Below are 24,190 nucleotides of genomic sequence, written 5' to 3'. Positions count from 1 at the left end.
AAGTCTTAGTGTTTTATCTGAAGATTGAGCAGAACAACTAGTTCAGCTGGCTGTGTTTTCATGTGTGGAAAGTGGAGTGTATATAAAATATCTGCCTCCTCTAATGCCTGCTCTAGCATAAGAGGAAGTCAGCAGCATGCTTTCATGAGTCCACTGGATGATGGCCAGTGCCTGGAGAAAGAGGCCGCTGTTTATCCATAGCTGCCCCTGTCCTTTTGGGTTATCCTGTCTTCTTTATCCTCTTGACTAATGCCCCCCTCTGCTTAGGTACCATTTGTTGGTGAGTATTCCCATATGATACAGGCATTTGTTTTATTTTTATGCAGAGAGGGCTGAAGAGCTGGAGCCATCCACATACCTGTAGAGACTGCAAGTGCTACAGACTAAACCAAACCTTGGGCCCTTCCTTTGCCCTCTGAGAGAACAGTATACAGGAGGGAGCCTTGAGTCTGGGCCACTTCTTCATGAAATCGTTTTGTTCTACAAGGGCCTGCGTATGCTGGATCACACATATATCATTTCTACTTGATGCAGCAGTACTTGTGTACATGCCTAGATTTTTAAAAAAATTTAATTTTATTAATTTATTCAGATTACAACTCAATTGTTATTCCATCACTTGTATCCTCCCACTCCTCCCTCCCTCCTGCTTTCACCCTATTCCCCTCCCCTAGGTCTAAGACGGAGGGGGACCTCCACCCCCACTATATGGTCATAGGCTATCAAGTCTCATCTTGGTAGCTTGCTTATTCTTTGAGTGCCATCAGGCCTCCCCACCAAGGGGAGATGGTCAAATATAGGGCACCAGAGTTCATGTCAAAGTCAGTCCCCACTCTCCACATAGCTGTGGAGAATGTCCTGTCCATTGGGTAGATCAGAGTAGGAGTTCGATGTTTACTATTGTATTGTCCTTGGTTAGTGCAATAGTTTGAGCAGACCCCCCTGGGCCCCGATCCACCCATCACGATGTTCTTCTTGTAGGTTTCTAGGATGCTCTGGGTCCTTCTATTTCCCCATCTCCTATATTTGTCTTACCTAGAGTCTCAGTAGGATGTCCTCACATCTATCCCAATCTCCTGGTAAATGAAGACTTTTGTGGGACGTGCCTTCATGCCTAGGTTTTTTGATTAGAAGTATAAGATACTCCTTTATGATAGACAGCTCAGCCCTATCATAGCCCTAATGTCAAACACTTACATTTGGTGAAAGCACAGTATCAGGCCAAGAGTTATTTCTCAAAGGCAAGTAGTTATCCACTGTGGTTCTTTGATTCAGTATGCCATACATTTTAAGGAGTGGAAGAGGCAGAGGTGTCAAAGTGGCATAACTAAAACAGGGATAAAACAATAAAAGGTGGATGGAAAAATCAATTTGTAGTGTTTCCTTTTTGTGTCTTGTGTGCTGTTACCAAGTTAGTCGAAAGACGTGCAACTTATTTCTGCATGAGGATAAGCAATGGTAGAGTGGAACATGTTCTGGAACTAGAGAGGCAGTGGCCAAGAAACGTTCAGGGTTGGCCACCCACAACGGAAGATCTCACTTCACCATGACTACTTTTCTACCATGTGTGCTTAAAATTAAAAGCCAATAATGGTAAGTTTTTGAGAGTGAGGAGAATAAGAGACTTAAGTTTTAGCCTTAAAATCGGGAAACATTTCTCTTGTTTTGGAGGTATTTTCTCCAGTGGTGCCCAGTGGTAGCTTCAGTTCTGTTTGCTGGTGCCGAGATACACATTGACAACTGAGTGTCTAGCTCAGGTTCAGCTGTCAGTGAGTGTCAGCGACCTGGCTGGTCTCTGTGAAGACTGCATTTTATTTTGATTTATCAGGAACAGTGAGCCAGGGACACCATGAAGGAACAGGGCAAAACCCATCTTTTCTCTCAAAGTCTGTTTTTAAGCTCTAGAGAAGGCCAAACAAGCTTTTAGATTATCAGCAGCCAAACCTATAAGGAAGAGATATTTACTTATAAGTAATTATTTAAAGATAAGCCTTAAATTTTATTGTACCATATTATATGCTACTAAATATTTTAGTAGTGAATTGACACTTATAGTTCAGTCTGTTGTCGCAGTTTGCATCAGCAATACTGTTTATCATACAAAAAACAAAAACAAAAACAAAAAAACCAGTCTTGGTGTTTAGAGTAGGAAAATGGTTTAGATTATATCTGTGGATCCAAACTGTGGATTGGTTTGTTCTTCATTATTGATGGGAATGCCAGTAAATATATTGTTAGATAAAGAGATTGGGAAAAAGGATACTTAAAATCTGATGTACCCCTACATCACCCTGTTTATTTTGTAATAAAAAAGCTCAAATCTAGGGCCTTAGCTCACTGTTTTTTCTTATAAGACTATCAGATCAGTAAAATCTTTAACAGTGACGTTCTGTCAACATGAGTTGAATATTGTAGTTTGGACTATTTTGTGATGCCAGCAGGTGGCGGTAGAAGATAAAGAACCTATGGTGCGCCAGCAATTTGGTCTTGTTTTTGGACCTCCAGCTGAATGAAATGTCTTCTGGAGCTGGGCGTTGGGTACTTACCTTCAGTGGCTTTCTGTGGATACTGACAGACAAACCACCTTTCTTAAGTTTTGTATTCTATTATATTGAAGTGAATAATTTAGCCTTTTGAAGCAGCGATTAGACAATTTTTATTATAAATTAGTATAAATATATACAATAAAATATGTGTAATGTCAGCAACAATAATTTTCAATACTATTGTATCAACAAAATTTGATACAATATAATTGTGTCAAAATTGTAAATTACTTTTAGGAGAAAGACTGTAAATGTACTGAGTTGACAGGTCACTTTGCTGGGCATATTGAATATACATATATTTCTTTTTCCAGAAAGGACTAGCCTTGTACTCTGTTTCCTCCTTGCCTCCACCTCCCAAGTGCTATATTTAGAGGTGAGCCACCACACCTGGCTTTAAATGTACCTGTTATGTTTGTATGTTAAACAAACTTTTAATGCTGAGTTCAAACTTCCTTCTATGCATGGCATTTTATAACTAGATCACCATAGTTCAATTCATTTTTCTTGTGGTTAATAAAGATAATTAAAAATGTATGACAAAGACATCTAATTTCATCACATGATATGTGTAACTGTGTGACAGTCTCTTGTAATTTTTTTTACTTGTCCAGAAGACACTGTATTCTTTTTTTGAGATGAGGTCTCACCACTTAGGCCTGCCTTGCTGGCCTCACACTTCTGATGAACCTATTTCTACCTCCTTGGCCCTGGGATTACAAGGTGCGCCCTGGCTTTTTTGCCCTGATTGTTTTTGTGGACTAGTTCAGGCTCTCACACTCATGCAGCAAGCACTTACTGACCCAGCCAGCTCCCCAGCCCTGTCTTAGTTTTACATGGGTGAATTGGTTAGAGTAATTGTCATTATTTTCTGTGAGTTTTTGCATAAGGCAAATTTTACCTGTTTTCTCTTTTTTTGAGACAGAGTTTCTCCCTGAGCTGGAAGTGCAGCTGTCTCAGCTGGGCTGGCTGGGCGGGATGCTCTTGGGATTGCTCCAGTGCTGGCTGACAGGCAGGCACAGGCAGGCACAGCCATGCCGGCATTTTGTGTGCTTAGGTCCTCATGCTTGCAGAGTACATGCACTTACGCAGCTAGCTGGTTCCCCAGTCCTGCTTAGTTTTTTGTCACTTGTTTTTATGCATTTAAAATGTCATATAACAGTTTTTATTTTAAATAAAATTAAGAAAAAGTAATGGTAAGTAAAGAGGGGAGCTAGTTTTAGCTATAATTCACACCATTTTCTTGTCCTTACTTTGTCTGAGTGCTGGTACATTAGAATATTTCAGTTTTCCTTTTTAACCTTTATTTAAAATTTTGGGTGTTGTTTTTCTTCTATTCTTACTAAGAGTAGAGTTGTGATGCACTTATCAGGAGAAAGCCCAGTGACAGAGTTGAAGACCTTTCAAGGCTGTGATAGCTGAGCAGTCTAAACTCTGGCTGTCAGATGTAAAGTGCTTCTCACTCAGATGACTGCTGTAAAGACAGGTAGGCTCCTTTAAGTCACAGATAGGATGAATACCTTATTTTTGGCCACGCTGGGTATATAGAATATATCTAATGTGTTGGGTTATGCAAATTGAAATGGAAAGGTGTTTTGGTGTTGTGTGGGTTTGTGTATATTTGTATGGGTGCTGTGTGCCTATGTGTACATTTGGAGGTTTAGTCAACCTCAGGTGTTATTACTCAGGAGCCACCCACTTGCCTTTTAAAAACTGGCCAGTAAGCCTGGGAGGTCCACCTGTCTCCACCTCCCCCCAGGGCTACCCCCCAACCTCCCCCCTGCCCCCCGCTCTGGGATTACAAGCATATTTCACCCCACCTTGATTTTTACATGGACACTGGGGCTGAACTCAGTTTCTCATGCTTGCAAAGCAAACACTTTACCAAAGGAACTCTCTCTCCAGTTCCTCCTGTAGTTTGAAGGTGTTTTTAGGAGTCTTTGTGTATATGTCTGTGCCTGTATGTACACAACTGAAAAGATAACTGTAGTATTGCTTTATCCTGTTTAATTGGCTTAGATCATGACCTCAGTTAAACACTTGCTTTATGCCAATGGACAGAATTAATGTGCTAATATATCCAATATGTCCTGAATAAAATGTTACAAAACCGATGTCTTCTTTTGGTAGATAAAAATAATTCAGTTTATGATGTCCTTCTCACCCAGAATAGTAAGTGTGAGAGGGCATGGGAAGTGGAGAGAAAGAAACCTAGAGTCAAGTTCCAGCTGTGCCATGTGAGTTAGAGAGTTTGTATGTAAGAGGAATTTATTGAAACTCTTTAAACAAAAAATAATTTGCTTTGGACTGAGATAATTTTCTTCTACAAAGTTCTGTTTCTATGTTAGTTTTGGAGTTATTGTAAATACTTTACTTTTTCATTCTTAGAAATGGTTTATCTATTTTGTGTAAGGATTTTATTGAGACAGTGATCTTTGTTTAGTCCACTAGGAGCAGGGGAAGCTGTTCTTTTAGAGGTCTTCTTTCCCAAGAAGCAGGTATGGGGCAGTCACAGAACCCTGGACCTTTGCAGGCACTGGGTCTTTTGTGGCCCTTCTTTGCTATGTGTAAGATGATCTTCCTCCCTGTTTTCTCCCATGGACTAGCCTCTCTCCAAAGCTCTGCCTGCAGGTGTCATTACTCTGGGGACTAGGGACCAGTTTGGGAGTTTGGTTACGTTTATGTCTATGATAATGTTAAGAGCCTAATTCTCCCTCTCATAAGTCTATAGATTTCACACAATGCCAGTCAAAAACTTAATAGGCATTTTTGATGGAAATTGATACTTGTTTAAAGTTCAGATAAGAAGTCAATGAATTTCAATGACCTGAACAACTTTGAAGACAAGGAGCCTGGAGGACTTTCTACTTCAGGACGGTGTCAGTCTGTAATATCAGGTGTGGCAGCAGCGTAAAGGTAGAGCAGCGTTCAGTTCAGCAGGGTATGGAGTCCAAGAACACATGCATAAGATAAATCTTAATGAGTAAAGATAATTTTAACCAGTAGAATGGGAACAGTTGAATAGTCACAGACAAAAATTAACCTTTAGTCTATACCTGGCACCTGGAGCTCGAAAGATCATAGATTTAAATGATAAAGTATAAAACCACAAAATGTATAAATGCAAACAGAGTCTCTGTGACACTGGGCCACACCATCATTTCTCACATGATATCAAGAGCAGGACCCATGAAAGAAAAAGTTCATAAATTTGGCTTTGTTGAATCTGGTGAACTATTCTTTGATTATAAGAAGAACACATGGACTGCAAAAGAGATGGACTGTGAAAGAGAACTGCAGATATTTTACCTGTAAAGTATATGTTTTGGGGGCATGTGAAGAACTTCCTTTTGCTGGTGGGAATGGAAAATGGAACCAATTTGGAAAACATTTTGTCAGTTTCCTAAAATGTTACTCAGCTCCCATTCTCTGCCATCTTGTGCTGCACACTTATTCAGAGTCAAAGCCTATGTCCATTGCAAAGTCTGGGCATGCGTGGTTAATGACAGCTTCATCTGTGATAACCATAAGGTGGGAGCAACTTAGATACCATCTACAGATGAGGCAATTCAGTAGGGCTTCTGTATAGTCTGTGCTGTGGTCACAGATCATAGTGACAGAAGCCAGACCAAAACCAAACCAAACCAAACTAACAAAAAACAAAACAAAATCCAAAAACAGATATTGTAGATAAATCTGTGTTGCTGTTGTTCTCTCTCTCTCTCTCTCTCTCTCTCTCTCTCTCTCTCTCTCTCTCTCTCTCTGTGTGTGTGTGTGTGTGTGTGTGTGTGTGTTTCTGGTGACAAGGTTTTTCTTTGTAATAGTTGTGGCTGTTCTGGACTTGCTTTGTAGTCCAGGCTGGCCTAGAACTCACAGAGCTCCACCTGCTGTGATTAAAGGTGTGTGCCACTGAACCCAGGTGAAAATCTGATTTTTTTTTTTTTTTTTTTTTTTTTTTTTTTTTTTTTTTTTTTTTTTAAGTACAGAATCAATGGTTGCTTGGGGGTGGGTAAGGACACAGAGGCGTGAAGTACAGATTCTATTCGAGTTTGTGGAAATGTCTGAGGCAAAGGTGCTCATTATCTGTGGGTATGGAGCCAACACTTGCCAAACTGTGCACTCGAGTGTTAGTCAGAAGTATGTTGCTGTAATAACATCTGAGGTTGGTGCTTTGGAATGAATTGTTTGCCTTACAGTTTGGCAGTTCGGGAGTATGGGTCTTCTCATAATTGTCTTGATCCTCACTTACCAGAGTAGTAGCTAGCTATGTGCTAAATGTACTGAGATCACGGAGTGGCCTCTTTTTACCCCGACTGTCTGTTTTTGTTTTTTGAGCCAGGGTTTCTCTGTGTATCCCTGCCTGTGCTGGAATTCACTCTGTAGACTAGGCTGGCCTTGAGCGCTCAGAGATCCACCTACCTTGGCCTCCTGAGTACTGGGATTAAAGGCGTGCACCATCACACCTGGCTACGATGACTTTCTGTAAGAATGATGATGTAGTCCTGGGAGAAAAGTAAAGTATTAATTCCCTCACATTGCTCTCTAGAATCTAATCATCTTTCATGAGGCCTTGCCCCTAAAGGCTCTACTCCTTCACCATTGCTGCACTGGACACTAGGCTTCTCCGACTTGGGCGTGGGGGAGGCACACTCAAGCTGTAACTGAATCAGAGCAGTGCGTATAATGTACTGCTCCGTGAGGCTATTAAGATGAACATGCTTATTTTTTGTACACATCATGATTTTCTTCATTTTACATTGACAACTAAAATTTAATTCTAAGGTTGGAGTTGGGAAGCTTAGGAAATTGAATGTATTTTGCCCAAAGATACCTAAACAAATTAGGAAGTGTCTTCTGGCTGTATATCTGACATTTCTTTTTCTTTTGGTTTCTTGTTTTTTTTTTTTTTTTAAATGAACTATTTTACTAATTTTAATTTAATTTAATTTTTAAAAAAGATTTATTTATTATGTATACAGTGTTCTGCTTGCATGTACACCTGCAGGCCAGAAGAGGGTATCAGATCTCATTATAGATGGTTGGAGGTCACCATGTGGTTGTTGGGAATTGAACTCAAGACCTCTGGAAGAGCAGACAGTGTTCTTAACCTCTGAGCCATCTTTCCAGTCCTTAATTTTAATTTTAAACATTAAAACAATTTATGTATAATCGCTTCATTTGCATGTTTGTGCACCATGTATGTGCCTGGTGCCCATGGAAGCCAGAGGAAGGTCTTGGATGTCCTGGAACTGGAGTTACAGTTAGTAGTGAGCTGCCAAGTGAGTGCTGGGAATTGAACCTGGGTTCTCCAGAAGAGCAGTAAGTTCTGTTAACTGCTGAGCTGTCTTTACTGCCCCAGTCTGGGAGTTTGTAACTTGAGGTTGACTATAGAGCAAGGGCCCTTGTCAGAAGGTTTGGCTGTTGCCCCATGTTGCTACAGTAGGTTCTTAACAGATATAGGTAGTTTCTTTTTTAAAAAAGGTTTTCGGAAAGGGCTATGTGGCATCTAGTTTTATAAAAACTGTTTCCTCTAAGTTGAGTATAATCCTTGACACAGTGATACCTTCTTTAACACAAGTAATTGTTGTTTTCCACCATACCTAAACAAAGCACAACAGTTGATGATGTATTTTCAGGATGTAATAATTACATAATAGGAGTTTTTACCCTACTTCATATATCTGGAAAGCCTAAAAATAATGCTGAACAGTCAAAATAGGGACCAGCGACCGTGCACGTAGTTTGTGTATTGACCTGACAGCACAGCTTTGGTCCAGGTCCATTCATTCTTTTGTTAAATATAGTTCCTGAGAAGTTGTGTTGTGGACCCTTCACTCAGAACAGGTTAGGGGTGAGGGCACTGTGGATGGACACATGGAGATTGCTAGTAAAGAAAACCAGGAGCTGATATACCTGTGTTGGGGGAGGGGAAAAGAAACAGGAAAGGAAGAGGCAGCATGCTAGGAGCTAAAGTCCTGAAAATTTCCCAGTTGCCTCTGGGGAAATGATGGTTAATAAAAGCAGACAAGTGTAAAGTACTTGTTCTGTGGAGGCGTTGGTCCAGTTGTCATACATCAGATGTGATGGTACACGCCTTTAGTCCTAATACTCAAGGGGCGGAGGCAGGAGGGTCAAGAGTCATCTTGGGCTACTTAGAGAGTTCAAGGCCAGTCTGGAATATATGTGATATAGTCTTAGAAAAGAAAAAGACATTGATTTTGTGTGTGTGTGTGTGTGTGTGTGTGTGTGTGTGTGTAGGCCCGATGGCACCCGGAGGAAGGATAGCAGACTACCAAGAAGAGACTTGATACCCTAGCACCATATTCACATCCCCATCAGTCACAGTCATAGGGAAGGGGAATGGGGTGAAAGCGGGAGGGAGAGAAGAATAGGAGAATGCATGGGGTGGGATAGCAAATGAGATGTAATATGAATTATTTTATTTTTCAATAAAAAAATTAATAAAAAACCTATGAATTGATGCTATTAATTATCTACTAAATTATGTGAATATCTTTAGATAAGTGATACAAGTGCTCAGGAGTTTAGTTCCCTGTCTTCCACACTGTCCTAGGAGCAGGATATGTTTGCGCGCGTGCACACACACATACACACACACACACACACACACACGCACGCTAACTCATGCCACACGACATTATTTGTTCAGAGAGCAGTGTGCCGTGTGGCTGACCTCTAAATGCTGTCAGCATGGGCTCGAATGAAAGGTGTGGAAAGAACAGTACCTGGTTTTTAAGTTGCATGCAGTGCTCTGAATGCATTGTTATAACTTTTAACTTTGACTCTACTTTTAAAGATTACAGCCATCATTTTGAAGCTTAATTTTGAATTTCAGTGTTTTTTCTTATTTAAAAAAAATGAGTGTTGGGCCAAACACTGTGCCAATGACATCCTTGAAAGTGTCACTTTCTGAATGTGTCTTTATTTTCATTTCCATTTTTTGTGGCATAACTTGGCCAAAAGGGAAGTGAGCTTGCCCACTTGGGTCACGTTTTCTTCCTCAGTTGGAATTGTTTGTTAGAGCTCCCGTGATACGGTTTTCAGGGTGCTCTGCAGCTTGGCAAGTGACAGCCTCCATTGTGGGGTTAACAGTGCTGCCATTCAGGGACTCCTGTGCCTAGAAAAGAGTTCACGGAATATCTGTAATGCATTTAGAGCAGTGCTGGGCTCAGGGGTCCAGGAAGTGTTAGTCTCCTCTAGGCTGTCTTGTGAGGCTTAAATGGGGTGTGTATATGAAATACTTAGTTTGGACCTGGTATTTACTAACTGATAAGCAGACACTAAATGGCTCTAATTAAAATACTTCAATGATGATATGTCTAAAGAGCTGTGTGTTTAGATCTCTGGATATGATAGCTTTAGTTAATTTACTTGGGAGAAGTGAGAAAAAATAAATAGTTTGTATATTGAGTTACAGATAAAAATTACAATAGATAAAAATTACAGATAAAAATGTTTAAAGCAAATATGTAAATATTTTTAATAGCTAAGTTTAGTCATTTCAAACAGTTATTGATTTTATTTTTAAAAATAGAGATCTTGATGAACATCACAATTTAGTGAACTTTGAAGCAATGTATCAATATCTAACCTGATTTTCTTAATTTTTTAAATTGTTATCTTTATAGGTTTGTGGAATCTCGCTTCTTTGTTTTCCAACCTTTGTTTATTTGTGTTGATGCCCTTTGCCTTTTTTTTTCTGGAATCAGAAGGTTTTGCTGGCCTGAAAAAGGTAAGTAAATTGAGTTTAGATTAAATTTATTAAATGATAAAGTAAATATCGTATGTATTAAACTAGAAGTTGGTATAAACAAGCAGTTGAATTACTAAATAATGTTGTTGACACATTGTTGATGATATTAATAATATTGCACATGGATTACCGTGTGTACTCAATGGGGAGCACACTTATGGTACACACCCACCTGGAGGAATGTCTTTTGTGGAACTGACAACCTGACATCAAAGCTGTTAGGCCTTTCTAGGAGACCTCATCTTCTTCAGAGCCCAGTGGGACACACTTACATCTTGATGTAAAAGCTATTCCATGTCTAATATTTTTGGGGTAGTGATATATTACAAAGTCACATACTCTGCAGGAGATAGACCCTTACGGTACTGAGAACGGCTCATCTGATATGAATGTGGAAGACTTGGGAGTGAGCACACTCGGAAGCTTTTTGAGAACACCTGAAAACATATTATGACGTTATAGTAGAGGAGACTGACTCTGACTTTGAATACAGAATGTCCAGCCATAAAGTTTTGGAATATAATGAAAAGATTTAAGTAATTAATACTTGACAGAGTGAGTTAGTGTTACAATTGAAACATCTTACACTTTTCTGAATTTTACTTCTATTCCTATTGTAATATATGGAGTGAATTATGCTTATCTATCTTATAAATTTGACCTGGGAGGCTGTAAACTGGGTTTCCTGTATTTGTTTCATATAACTTGCCTCCTTTTTGTATGTGGCATATGAACATTTTGGGGTGTGTGTTTACCCATGTTCTTGCAGGTCCATGTAAAGGACAGAGATCAAAATCAGGTGTCCTTCTCAGTTTCCTTTCACTGCATTTTTTTGAGACAGGGTCCTTGATGAATCTAGAACTCATTGGTTTAGTTCAGCTGGCCAGCTAGTGAGCTCCAAAGATCTGCCCATCTTTGCCTCTGTAGCTCTGGAGTTACAGATACACACCCTTGCACCAGCTTTTACCTGAGTGCTAGGGGTTTGAACTTAGGTCCTCATGCTTACAAGGCCGAGCCATCCCAAATCCCCTTACATTCATGAATCGTGTGTCATTCTTGCCCAAGAATATGCAGATAACCGTGCTGTTTCAGTTTTTGTTATGCTGCCTAAGGAGCACTGTTTATATGGGGTCTTAGGAGTGAGACTGTTTAACACTTGACAGTCTGAGCAACACAGAGAAAGGGCCACTGAAAGGTCAAGTGTTTTTGTGGACTGACCTTGTTACTTCAGATGTGAACACTCTGCAGCTGAAAGCTGTCAGCTAACTTCCCATCTAGTAAATGTACCAAGATGAGACCGGATTGTGCTTTGCTTTGCTTTGCTTTCAAGCTCCACATTGAGAAAACTGCTTTTGTATGTTGGCGTTATTTTCTATTCTTATGTATTAAGATTAACAATTGAAATTATGTAATTACTTCATTTTAATTTAGAAACCTGCTATAGCTGGGCATGGTAGTGCATCCCATTAATTGCAGCACTTGGAAGGCAAGAGGCAGGTGGATCTCTGAGTTTAGTGCCAGCCTGGTTTACAGAGAGGTCCAGGACAGGTAGGGATATACAGAGAAACTGTATCTTTAAAAAATCAACCAATCACCCATCCATCCATCCAACCAACCAAACAAACAAAAAAGAAAGCTGCTTTACTATTTATAGTTTCTTGAAGGAATTGTACAAGATCGTATCACTGACTTAGTTCAAGTTCTCCTTGTATGTGGCTAAAACTGAGGCCCCAAGCTAGTCAGTTGTCTAAAGACCCCATGTATGAAATAGCAGGCATGACACCTGACATTCCCAAAGGGTATGTTCTCTCTGTAGTCCAACACTGAAAGCACAGGAGGCCAGCATGAAAAAGAGATGGTCAAGGATAGACTGTGGAAGGGGAAGACAGAGGATCAAAAAATGCTGACAGCAGAGGAGCTGTGCTATTATCGAGTGCAAAGAAAGGGGAGGCATCACCTGAAACCCGTGGCCAGGGGCCTTCTGGAATATGTATAGAATACACAGCCTTACAGAGTGCTGCAGAGAATGGACAGCCGGCGGGGAGGCCACTGGAGATGCTTCAGAGGTTGGGTCTCTGAAGAAGTTGGAGGTAGTTTTTCATAGATACGTGTCTGTTCATCAGAAACAGAATTAGCAGCTCTCAGTACAAGTTACTGTGCTCCTAAAGGAGCTGCTGGGCCACTCATGAAGCGCTCAGACTCTGTAGTCACCAGACAGACAGTGGGGGTAACCAGGCTTAGAGCAGCACAAGAAAAACAGTGAAAACAGCATTCGGACCGTAAGGCTCACCCGAATTTCCCACCCCACTTTTGAGGGGAAAATGTACATCTTATGGTCCAAAAATTACAGTACTTTAAAGGCTTGCCCTGTGGTCTTGAGTTCTGATTGAATTGATGAGTGCTGGAGGATAGGAGCAGTAAGGGCACAGGGAGTCAGTCTCAGGGTAAGGTCCTGGAGGCTTCAGCTCTGGCAGCTAGTTTAGGTATTATGCTGTAGACAATAGGAGCTGGAAAGAATTTTTCTTGAGTGTTTTTTCACCTACTGTTGTACTTAAGTGTAGTAATAAGTCTGTATTTCATTGTTTCACATTTGTCACCAAGCAAAGGAGTGCCCTGGAGCCCATGTTCTATCCATTGCCAAGTGCTGTTTGGGAGGGGTTAATACAGCAGCACAGATGTGTAGGTGTAGTTGTGTAGACTCACTAAAACCACCTGCTGATGCCTGCTGCTTGCACAGTTCCTCCTCTTCCTAACCCTGCTCTTGCTTCACTGTTACTCTCGTCTGCTGTTGCAGGAGTATCTGCTCAGTTCACGTTCCTTATAAAGATGCTGTTGTTAGCTAAACAGATCATAACTTGAGGCGGCCTGTGGTGTTTGGACAGTCTTTGCCTCTGTGCTGTCTGTGCTGACCAGCCAGGAAAGAGACTCAATTATAGCTTGTGAGGCAGTTAATAAAATCATTGGCAGATCAGGAGGTAGAGGCCAGGAGGTGTAGAGATCAGGAGGTATAGAGATCAGGAGGTAGAGGCCAGGAGGTGTAGAGATCAGGAGGTATAGAGATCAGGAGGTGGAGGCCAGGAGGTGGAGAGGCCAGGAGGTGTAGTCCAGGAGGTGTAGAGATCAGGAGGGAAAGGCCAGGAGGTAGAGGGTGACTACCATCAATCTGACCTGGGAGCTAGGGGATGAATAGGTGTTGTAGAAACCAATATAAATATTTTTTTTTCTTAATGCTAAGGTTAGAAAGAGATGGCTGTGGCTTGGAGGTCGAGTGGGGAGGATTAATGGTGTCCAGGAAGCCTGGCTACACTGAAATACCAAGGAGAAGGGACCAAGGAAGGGAGATCTGAGGTGTATTGGGATTAACGTTAGATTAAAGGCATGTGTCACCACATCTAGCTCTCTACTGTATTATTCTTATTCTTAGGTTTTTCGAGACAGGGTTTCTCTGTGTAGCTTTGAACTCACAATGATTCACCTGTCCCCGAGTGCTGAGATTACAGGCATGTGCCACCATGTATTATTTTGATGACTAAATGAAGTAATTTATGTAAAAGTACGCAGATTAGGATTTAACTACCTTTTTTTTTCTTTTTTACTTTCTCAAAATCATTTGGTTTTTTTGTTTGTTTGATTGTTTGTTTGACCTGCAATGTATAAGAATAGTGAGGAGATAGCCCTAAGAAAATAGAAACTTATACCATAGTAAGACAGATGGGGACTGGCAAGATGATTCAGCAAGTAAAGGTGCCTGCTGCCAAGACTGATGACCCGAGTTCAGTCCCCAGGACCATGTGGTAGAAGGAGAGAACTGACTTCTGCAAGTTGCCCATTGACCCCTACATGTGCACCGTGGCACAGGTGCCCCCAACAAACAAGCACATAGATAAATTCAATTAAAAATAAAAGAGAGATGAAAGGCTCTAGACCTTAAATGTGCTGTTTTCCTTAGCACGGTGATTTAATTAAGACCTATGCAGTCTGTAAGTGCACTGGCTAATGAGTGTGCTTATCAAAATCAGTGGCCAGCCCTGAGTAATGACACATTATCAGGTGGTCTAACTTTCAAATCATTTTCTGCACTTTGAAGTATGGAGTGTAGAAACAAAGCAAGTCAGTTTTAGCATTAGGAGCTGCATCCTTGGACAAAGAGCTGGACGCCTATAGAAATGGTCACAGTGTTTTTAGATTAAGTGATCAATGTTATTTTAAAGTGCTTATGGTTTTTTTTTTTTTCATTTTAAAATAAGTTACAGGAAAGAAAGCTACAAAGTCTGTTAGAAATGTACAATAAATAACTTTTTAGTGTCTTGCCATCTAGTATGACGTTTGGGTCCTGGGGCCTACCTGCACAGGTCTTCAGTGTTTCTCAAGAGCAGCCATCTGTGTAGCTTCTGAGGCTGCGTCAGAACAGTGAACTTCACTCTGAGGCTGTCGTTGGTGCTGTCATTGACCACGAGTACATGCAGTCATGTGTGCTCCTGGCCAGCTGTTTGCTGATGGACTTCACTGGGCATATCTGTTTCTGACTGATATTGGAGAGAGGCTAGAAACTGTGTAGTGTGAATGTACCCAGTGATTTGAGTCATGACAAACTTACAGTCTGGCTGGTTCCATTTCCCGTTCCCCTGTGGCCACCCTCCTGAGCTGTTTTACTGAGTCTACATCTGGTATATTCTCTAAGTGACACATGGCCCCCATGCATCCATGGATTCCCCTGGGCAATCGATTTTAAAACAGCTCCTTGCATATTGTGCAGAGATGCGGAAATTGGCTACTGACTACAGGATGGATGCAGAGCTTGAATTGAAAAGTCCAATGAAGCAGAATTCTCTACTTAGTTTTTAATTAAACAGCTATATTAATTCAAACAGGACACTTTAGGCCTGGGGAGCGGGTCATATCCTCTAAGGGCTGTAAGTAGCCTTTCTTCTATCTTTTTACACTGGGGTGAGTTGCTGTTTTATTAGGGCCATCTCCACTGTTTAAGAATTCTCAAGTCTAAGAGAACATAGTTTTGAAACGTGTTATTTTTTAACAGTAAGAAACCTGCTTTTGTCTTAGGAATTTAACTTTCTCCTGCAGTGAGATTTCTTAGGTGTAGACTATTTTGCTGTCACTCACTTGCACTGCCATAGGCATTGGGTTGTGTGTGTTTGAACCTGATTCTGTGCTTGGATCTTAGCTCTGATAGGAAATGCCCATGTTGAGTTTGTTTTGACCTTAGGCGTTCTTTGGTATGAGAGAGTCAGTGGGTCTTAGGGATTGGAGTCATGTCAGGGCAGACCACAGTGCTGGGACTATCACCTTTGGTCAGTGGTACAGTGTTTTCTTCTTCTTCTGTTCAGAAAAGACCTCTTGGATATGGACAGTAACTCCAGGTGGTGTTTCTGATTTCATAGTGAACTCTAGAGGTTAACCCAGCAGCCAGTGTTTAAATGAGAGGAACATATCTGATTCATTTTGTATGTTACCATCATATTTTGAATTAAAACATTATAAAGACAAAATAAACTTAATTAAGTGGGGAAAAGATCGCACCATATGATTTCTTTGTAAGTATAATGTAAATGTAATGACAGATTAATTCATAAGCCCGGGACTTTTCTGGTAGCAGATTTATATTGCCCTTTACTTTAATGCCCATCTTTGATTTGAAGTCCTGGCATAAAACTTAACATAACGACAGCAACATCCTGACCAATTATCCAAACCCATCCAGCCATCCTAGAGTGTCCAGAACCTCGCACATGATCTGTAGGATTAAGAGGTTAGCTCCTGTAACTTCAAACAAAGTGCTTTCATAATAAAAGTAAAACGCACAAATCTGAGGTCACTTCCTCTCTTAATTAGTTGCCCTGGCCAGGTGGAGGCGAAGCGCTCCGTGCTGGGCTCAGGCTGTCCATAAAGCCAAGCAACATGACAGCACAATAGAGGAGGAACAAAGATCGCTTTAATATGTTTCTATCCTGTGTCACAGTTTGAGATTGCCCTGGTTTATGTCGCTTTTGGCAAACTTACATAAAAGTGACCTTGTACTGTATTTTATGACCAGATGACTTTTCCCCCACTGGCTAATTTGTCTCAGGCCTCCATCTTAAAGAGAAGTGAGTAGGAAGTCCAGCCTGGAACTCCATGAGCTTTCATTGCGTTCTTTCATTATTTTTGCTCGTTTTTTTGCCACTGATGATCCATAAATTGTTGGAAATGAGCGATTAAGGAAGTGCTGCTTAGTGTTAGTGGCAAATGCGCATACTCAGTCTGGTTCTGCTGGGTGAGAGGAAATCACAGACAAGAGGAAGGCTCCTGCTGGGAACCTTGCAAGGAAATTTGACTTGGGCATGTTTTGATCTTGGCGTTTATTACAGAAAATGAAGTCATATCTCACTAACTGTTGCTATGTGTTAATTTGATTCTCCCAACACCTGCAAGAAAAAGATGTAGTCATGTATTAATCAGAGCTCCCGGCCCTCCCCCACTTGGGAGCCCTGGTTTCTTCCCAGAAATAGTAAGGATAGAATCGGCTGTTTTCAAAACACAGGAACGCTGTTCTGTGAAGGGTGGTAGTGCAGGTCTCTTGAGCTTTCCATATCTGGAGGTACATGCAGGAACTCAGAGGAGTGATCATGAGGAAAAGAACATATGACATTTCATTTAATGATTGTTCAAATTTATAAAGTTTATTTGGCTCCTAAGTGAATAAAATAAATAAGATAAATAAAATGAATAAATAAAAATCAATTTGTATTACCACCCTTCTTAGTACTCTTGCCTGTGTGAGGAAACTAATTATATCTTTAGTTATAGTATCTGGTTTTGTTGATGGCAATTGTTTTCTTAACCCAACTCAGCTTTCAGGCCCTATAGTGCTTACATTTGATCTGTTAAGTATTTAATTTTCTGTGCATCTATAAAAAATGATGGATTTCTACATATAAGGCTAGATTGTCTTTTTATTTGCATAGTAGTAGTTTTGAATTCAAGTCTAAAACTTGACTGCTATGTCCAAAACTTTCCTTACCTACTATGCCTCAGATGTATTTCTCAGAGCCTCTCTTTGAACCTTGCTGCCCTCACCTGTGTCCGTAACATGCCCAAAGTGTTCTGGGAGCACAGTTACATTCTGTACTCATGTATGTCTAGTATTTGGATTTGCTAATGAGACATTGGAGTGTTGTGTGTGCGTGGGGGGGGTTACTTTTTTTTTTTTTTACATCATAGCAGGGCAGGAGGATTACAAGTACCTGGCTAGCTTGGCCTACAAGGCATGAAGCCAGGTCTCAGAAGAAGTCACATTGTATCATCATGGGGCACTTTTGTTATCTATCTCTTGCACTATAAGGTCTGGTTTACTTAGAAAAGTGCGGGTTGTAAAAGATGGGCTGTGCTGCTTTCATAGGGACCCAAACCTCAAACTTTATTTTATAGGATGATTAAATTAACAGACGTCTCAGGATGTCTCATAGCTCAGCTCTCTGTTAGATGAGGAGAAGAACTTCGTGAGGGAACAAATAAAAAGCTTCCAGCTTCACATTTGAAAAGAATATGTTTTTAATTACCATGGTCCCAGTGCTTACATTCAGAAAGCAAATTTATAGAAATAATCATTGCCAATTAGAAACTTTCCCCCTGTTCCCCTCCCCTGTCGTGGGGGGATTGAAAACTACCTACTTTTGGTTAAAATGAATTTTATTTGGGAGTGAAGTTAGAGGTCAGGTTTTAATGCTGCTGGAGGCTTCTTAGTTACAGTATCCCACGCCTACCAAACAGTGCTCAGCATGCACCATGCAGTGTAAGTTGTAGGTCTTGTTCCTATTTACTTGCCTATAAAAATCATTTTTCAGTATGTTGCCCTGGTAATAATTTGCAGTGTCTATGAAATGTTTGCCAGTGTCTCTGAATCTACACAGCAGAAACTGGCTGAAACTTGGTGTGTACTAACTGACAGCCTGTTTACATTGTTTGTATACCAGGAATAGAAGTGACAGCGGGACTGTTCAACAGCTTAGTTTAAATGCTGTTTCAAGTTGTGGTGAACTATTCTAGTCATTGACAGTGACAGTACGTCAGACAGACTGCTGTGCACACCTTCAATTAAAAAAAAAAAGTCTAGTCTTGGATAAATACTGGAGTGATGAATTTTAAACAGTAGACATGTTAAATATACTACACATGTAAATTTATCTTTTAGTGGGTAAAATAAGATCAGCAGGGAAAAACTGAAAAAAGAGGGGTACATTTATAACCAAAATGTTAAAATAAATATATTAAAATAACTTTTGTGAGAGGAGTTCCTTTTTTCTTATAGTACAGTAAAAAAAAAAAAAAAAGAAAAGTTTAAATATTTATACTTCCTTATTTTAACAGGGATTACAATATTAAGTTTTCATTATGCAATAATGAGTCTTAAATTCTCTAAGCAGCTGATTTTAGCATAGATTTATGAAAGGCTTACATTTTCGAAAGACTTATTCTATTTTATGTGTATGAATGTTTTGCCTACATGTTTGTATGTTTACCAATTGTGTGCCTGGTGCCCAAGGAAGAGCGTGTCAGATCTCCTGGAACTGTTGTTACGGGTGATTGTGAGCAACTATGTAGGTGCTGGGAACCAAGTCAGGACCCTCTGCAAGAATGACTGCAGTTGCTCCTAACAGATGAGCTACCTTTTCAGCCCCAAGGCTTACAGTTTTCAAATGGTTTTTTTGAGGGGCCAGAGTTATTGCTTAATCATTGTTTTATTCTTTTAAAATACATATAGTTTATGCCATATTTCTGGTATATGGTTTTTTTGTTTATGTCTTAGATTTTTGTTTTAAAGACAGGTTTTTTTTTTTTTTTTTTTCCTATGTAGTTCTTGCTCCATGCTGTCCTGGAGCTCACTATGTATCCTAGGGTGGCCTTGAACTCAGAGGTCTGCCAGCCTCTACCTGCTGTGTGTTGGGATTAATGGCATGTGCCACCACACCTAGCATATGTTTATTTATTTATTTTTTTGTTACAAAAAATTTAATGAACAACTACCTTATGCTGTGGTAAGAATTTATTGCATTAGATGACAACTTGCAATACTTGATTTCAGATCTTCTTCCTGATTGCTCACTTGGAGATTCTGACCACCCTCTGTTTTTTTTTTGTTTTTTTGTTTTTTCTGTATCTACTCTCCCTTCCCATACAAAATGCCTTCTAATTTTGTTTTCTTAAAAGTATAGCTGCTTGTATAACTAACTTGATGCAATTTTTGATGGCCTCTAATAGCTAACAAACTTGTATAAACTTACATTGCATGCCTTATGCACAGAGTGCTCTGAAAACGTGACTCCTTTTAAAAATTATTAGATTTATTTATTTATATTTTATTATATATATATATATATATATATATATATATATATTTTACTTGATGCCCACAGAGGACCGAAGAGGGCATTAGATTCTTTTGAACTAGAGGTACAGGAGATTGTGCTGCTATATAGAAGCTGGGACCAGAAGCCAGGTCCTCAGCCAGGGCAGCAGTAAGTGGTTTTAACTCTGAGTCATCTTCCCAGCCCCACTGAGAGGCTGTTCTGCTGAACTTTCCCTTCACTGGAACCTGCCTGCTACTATCTTTCCCAGCTCGGAGTCTAAGCCTACACATTGTTGCCTCTAAATAGAATAGTCCCTCTCTGTTTTATCTGCCAGCATCCTTTTTTTTTTTTGACAATTCCACCAGGGTTTTCTAATGTTATTTATGAATTTATGAGAAATTATGAGAAGGCCCAGGAGTGCTCCATACATTTCATGTATGGGGTGTCTTTCATTGGTTGGCTTAAAGAATGTAAACTAGCTGATGCCAAAATTAAATATGGCTAAGTAAAATAGCTTAATTCTGTGTATTATTGTGTATAGTTCTCAAGAAAGCAAGAAAAAACTCTGGGAATTTGTAGAATAGTAATAGCAACAACAACAAGGAGCCAGAAACAGCAAAGGAAGAGCAAAACTCAGATAGTAAATGAGCATGTAATCCCATACACCGCGGGGGAAGTGGCAGAATGCCTCCTTGTGAAGAGTTGTCAGCTACAGAACAAATGGTGTGCCATGCTACTGACTCAGAACGCTTTCATAAACAGCTCTTATAGCAAGTCATCTTCTCTGGGAGCTTATCCACCCACTTTTATCTGCCAAGAATTTGAAGTTCAGTTTTATACTTGTATTGTTAGAAAACCCTAAGTCAAGAAACTAAGATAAAAGTTACTGAAAAGCATTAAATATTATTTCATTATTCAATTTAATGTATAATTCTATCTGAACATGTAATACTTTTAAGTATGTGTTGGTCAACAGTGGCTTATAAAACGTATCTTTTTTTTTTAAAGGCTTATTTATTTATTTATTTATTTATTTATTTATTTATTTATTTATTTATTTATTTATACATCTGCAGGCCAGAAGAGGGCATAAGATCCTATTATAGATGGTTGTGAACACCATGTGGTTGCTGGGAAATGAACTCAGGACCTTTGGAAGGACAGCCAATGCTCTTAACCACTGAGCCATCTCTCCAGCCCCCATGTGATGCTTTCTTTCTTTCTTTCTTTTTTTTTTTTTTTTTTTTTAAGATTTATTTATTTATTATGTATACAGCATTCTGCCTGCAGGCCAGAAGAGATGGTTGTGAGCCACCATGTCGTTGCTGGGAATTGAACTCATGACCTTTGGAAGAGCAGTCAGTGCTCTTAACCTCTGAGCCATCTCTCCAGCCCCTGTAATGCATTCTTAAGGCAGGTTTTAGAAAGCTTATTTGATGACATGTGCTGTCAATGTAACTGTGGGAGAAAACTCAGGACTTGACAATAAACAACACATAATCAGCTCACACAGGACATTTTCTCTGGCTTTTTGTATCTTTATTCTTAGTGTCTTTCTTGGTAATTTGATAGTTAGTTTAGCTCTTAAAGTGCTTGTCATCCTTTCAAAGCAGGTGTGTATTCTATTTCAGTTACTTTTTCCATGAGTTTTTGTAAGGATCTAATATTTATACCTATTTTAGCTAATTTTGTGGAGTGATTTTAAAAAGCAAATTAAAAATTTTAATCTATATTGCTGCCCAGTTTTCCTAGAAAAATTTATACGAAACTATCACCCCTACCTTTTATTTTTTGATGTTAAATTCTTATTCATCACTAGACACCCTCACAAGACATATGTCATCACTAGGCATATTTTAGGACTTTTAGTTCATAAACTTAAAGCATCAGGAATCATCACTAACTCTTCTTACTTTCTTTCTTGATTTTAGCCTGTGATTTCTTGGCAGTTCTCCAAAAATTTGTTCCCATCTACTTTTTGTCTTTCAGGGCTCTCCAGGCTGTTGGTAGTACATATATATTATTTTCTAGACATAATGACATAGATGCAGTTCAGATTACTGACTTCTCACACATGCTGTGGTCAGGGCTGAGAAATTGCAGCGATTGGTTATTTGCTGTGCCCTCCCCCCAACCCCCCCCCCCCCCCCCTACCTTGTTACCCCGAACCTGCATCTCTGATTCCTTTTATTTCTTGGCCTTTATCTGAGATGTGGCAGTCATATTATTCTTTGCTAACTTTTGTGTTCTGTCCCTGTTTCTGGCTCAGAAAAGATTAATGTCCTTTATCTGAATCTGATCAGATCTCCATCTCTTTACCTTTTTTACTGCTTTGGCCTCTCATGCCCTCACTACCCTCTTTAAGAAAGGTAATTTTAATCCACTCATAACTGCTGAGACTCCAGAGTGACACAACAGTACAAGTACTTCCTGAGTGCCCCTGGGTTTCAGAGTCCTCATGTTTTCTTTGCCTGTGTTTTTTGGCTTGCTTGGACACCTTCATATGGCACATGGTCATGGTTTTGGCTAATTCTCATGTACATATTAACAACTGTCTATTTTCATTAATATTTTATGTCTTTAGACAATCTCACAATTCTCCTGCTTCAGCCTTGTAAGTGCTAGGATTACAGGCTTGAGCCACCACATCTGACAATATTTTAATTTAAATATTTTATAGAAAGCCAGCTAACCTTAAATTGTGTTTCATGTCATTCTTTGTATTTGTGTTACTGTACATTGGTTATTAGTATGAGAATATTTTATTTGTCTTCTCCACTGTGGGGGTTTGAATAAGAATGATTCCCATAGGATCATATATTTGAGTGCTTAGTCATCAGGGAGTGGCACTACTTGAGAAGGGTTAGGAGGTGTGGCCTTGTTGGGATAGATGTGGCCTTATTGGAGGAAGTGTGTTACTGGGGTTAGGCTTTCAGGTTTCAAAAACTCAACCCAGGCCCAGTGTGTTTCTCTTTCTGCTGCCTGAGTTTCCAGATACAGGACTCTCAGCTACTCCTCAGCACCCTGTCTGCCTGCTTGTTGCCATGCTCCCTGCCATGAAGATAGTAGACTAACCCTCTGAAACTGTGAGCAACTTTCTCTTACACGAATTACCTTGGTTGTGATGTCTCATCACAGCAATAGAACACTGACTAAAACACCCACTTTAATAATGTATTTTGTATACTCAAATTTTCTGTTGCCAGGAAAAAAAATTGTTCAAAACTTGGAAATGGGCAAGAGAGACTGAACAAGAGCATGAGAAGGAGAGTTAACTAAGACTAGTGCACATGTCTTGTGTGGTGGAGACAAAGTTCATGCTTGCCCTGTTTGGTGCATGACCCTGAATATTTCATTTTATTGTCTCTGAGATTTTTTTTCTCCAACTTCTGTTACCACATTGTCTGTAGATTTCTGAAGAATGTGTATCTGCTTCAAATTTTCCTTTGACCTTGTTTTAGTGAAAAGTAAATTCATATGGCTATGTGGCTGAAGGATATGAGGACTTGAGTGGTCAGTCGGGGAATGGTGACCAGCAAGGCCAGTAACCCACCAAGGGATATAGAAGAAGGTATAGGTCCTAGTGGTGTGAGAATGGGTCAAGATAGCCTGGACAGAGAACCAACCAGACCCACCAACACTAGAGAGGAGATAATAAAGGGACTAAACCTGGAAATCAGATCTTTACTGAGATTTTTACTTTACCCCAGTCAGAACATGTATCATTAAGATAGAACAAACAAACAAACAAACCCAAATGCTGTTGAGGATGAGAGGAAAGAGGAACACTTATATACTACTGATGAGAATGTAGGTAGGCTGGCCATTTTAGTATGGGATTTTTCTAAAAAAAAAAAAAACCTAACTAAAAATGATCTATGATACTATTTTATGATACAGATATACTTCTGGAACCCAAAGGCTCTAGGTTACTGTGACATTTAATTATAATTGACTGGATAGAATCATGTGTACCTCTAGGTGTGCTTCTGAGGGTGTTTGCAGAAAGGTTTAACTGAAAAGGGAAGACCCACGTTGAATATGGGTTGCATCATCTTGTGGGCTGAATAAAGTGGAACAAATGAACTGAGCAGCAGCATTTCTGTCTCTTAGCTTCCTGACTTCAGATGTAATGTGGCAGCTTTCACATGTTCCTACCTCTTTGCCTTCCCCACTATGACTGATGCATCATCTTCAACTGTGAGCTAAAATAAACCCTTTCTCCCTTAAGTTGCTTCTTGTCAGGTATTTAGGCACAATAAAAATTAACTCAGTCAGCACATTGCAGAGATACCTGATGTGTGTGTTTGTGGTGGTAATGTTTACAATGTTTACTAATGGAATCAGCCCAAGTATCTTTCAGTGGATGACTGAAAACATACACACACACACACACACACACACACACACACACACACACACACACACACACCCACACCCACACACACACACACACTGGAGTTTTCTTTAATCACAAAGAAGAATGAAATGGTGTTTGCATTAAATGGATGGAATTGGAGAATCGT

At 39.8% G+C, this 24,190-nt stretch overlaps 1 protein-coding gene across 1 annotated transcript in view; it reads left to right on the top strand.

Moving 5' to 3' along the window:
• The window catches only part of Lmbr1 (limb development membrane protein 1), a 110,872-nt gene that overhangs the window by 25,201 nt on the left and 61,481 nt on the right, over window positions 1-24,190 (top strand). The window contains 1 exon segment of the mRNA XM_051152225.1: window positions 10,196-10,299. Coding sequence (XP_051008182.1) covers window positions 10,196-10,299 — 104 coding nt within the window.

The sequence above is a fragment of the Acomys russatus genome, chromosome 10, assembly GCF_903995435.1.
Source record: "Acomys russatus chromosome 10, mAcoRus1.1, whole genome shotgun sequence".
NCBI lineage: Eukaryota > Metazoa > Chordata > Mammalia > Rodentia > Muridae > Acomys > Acomys russatus.
This window is presented reverse-complemented; position numbering and strand designations above follow the sequence as displayed.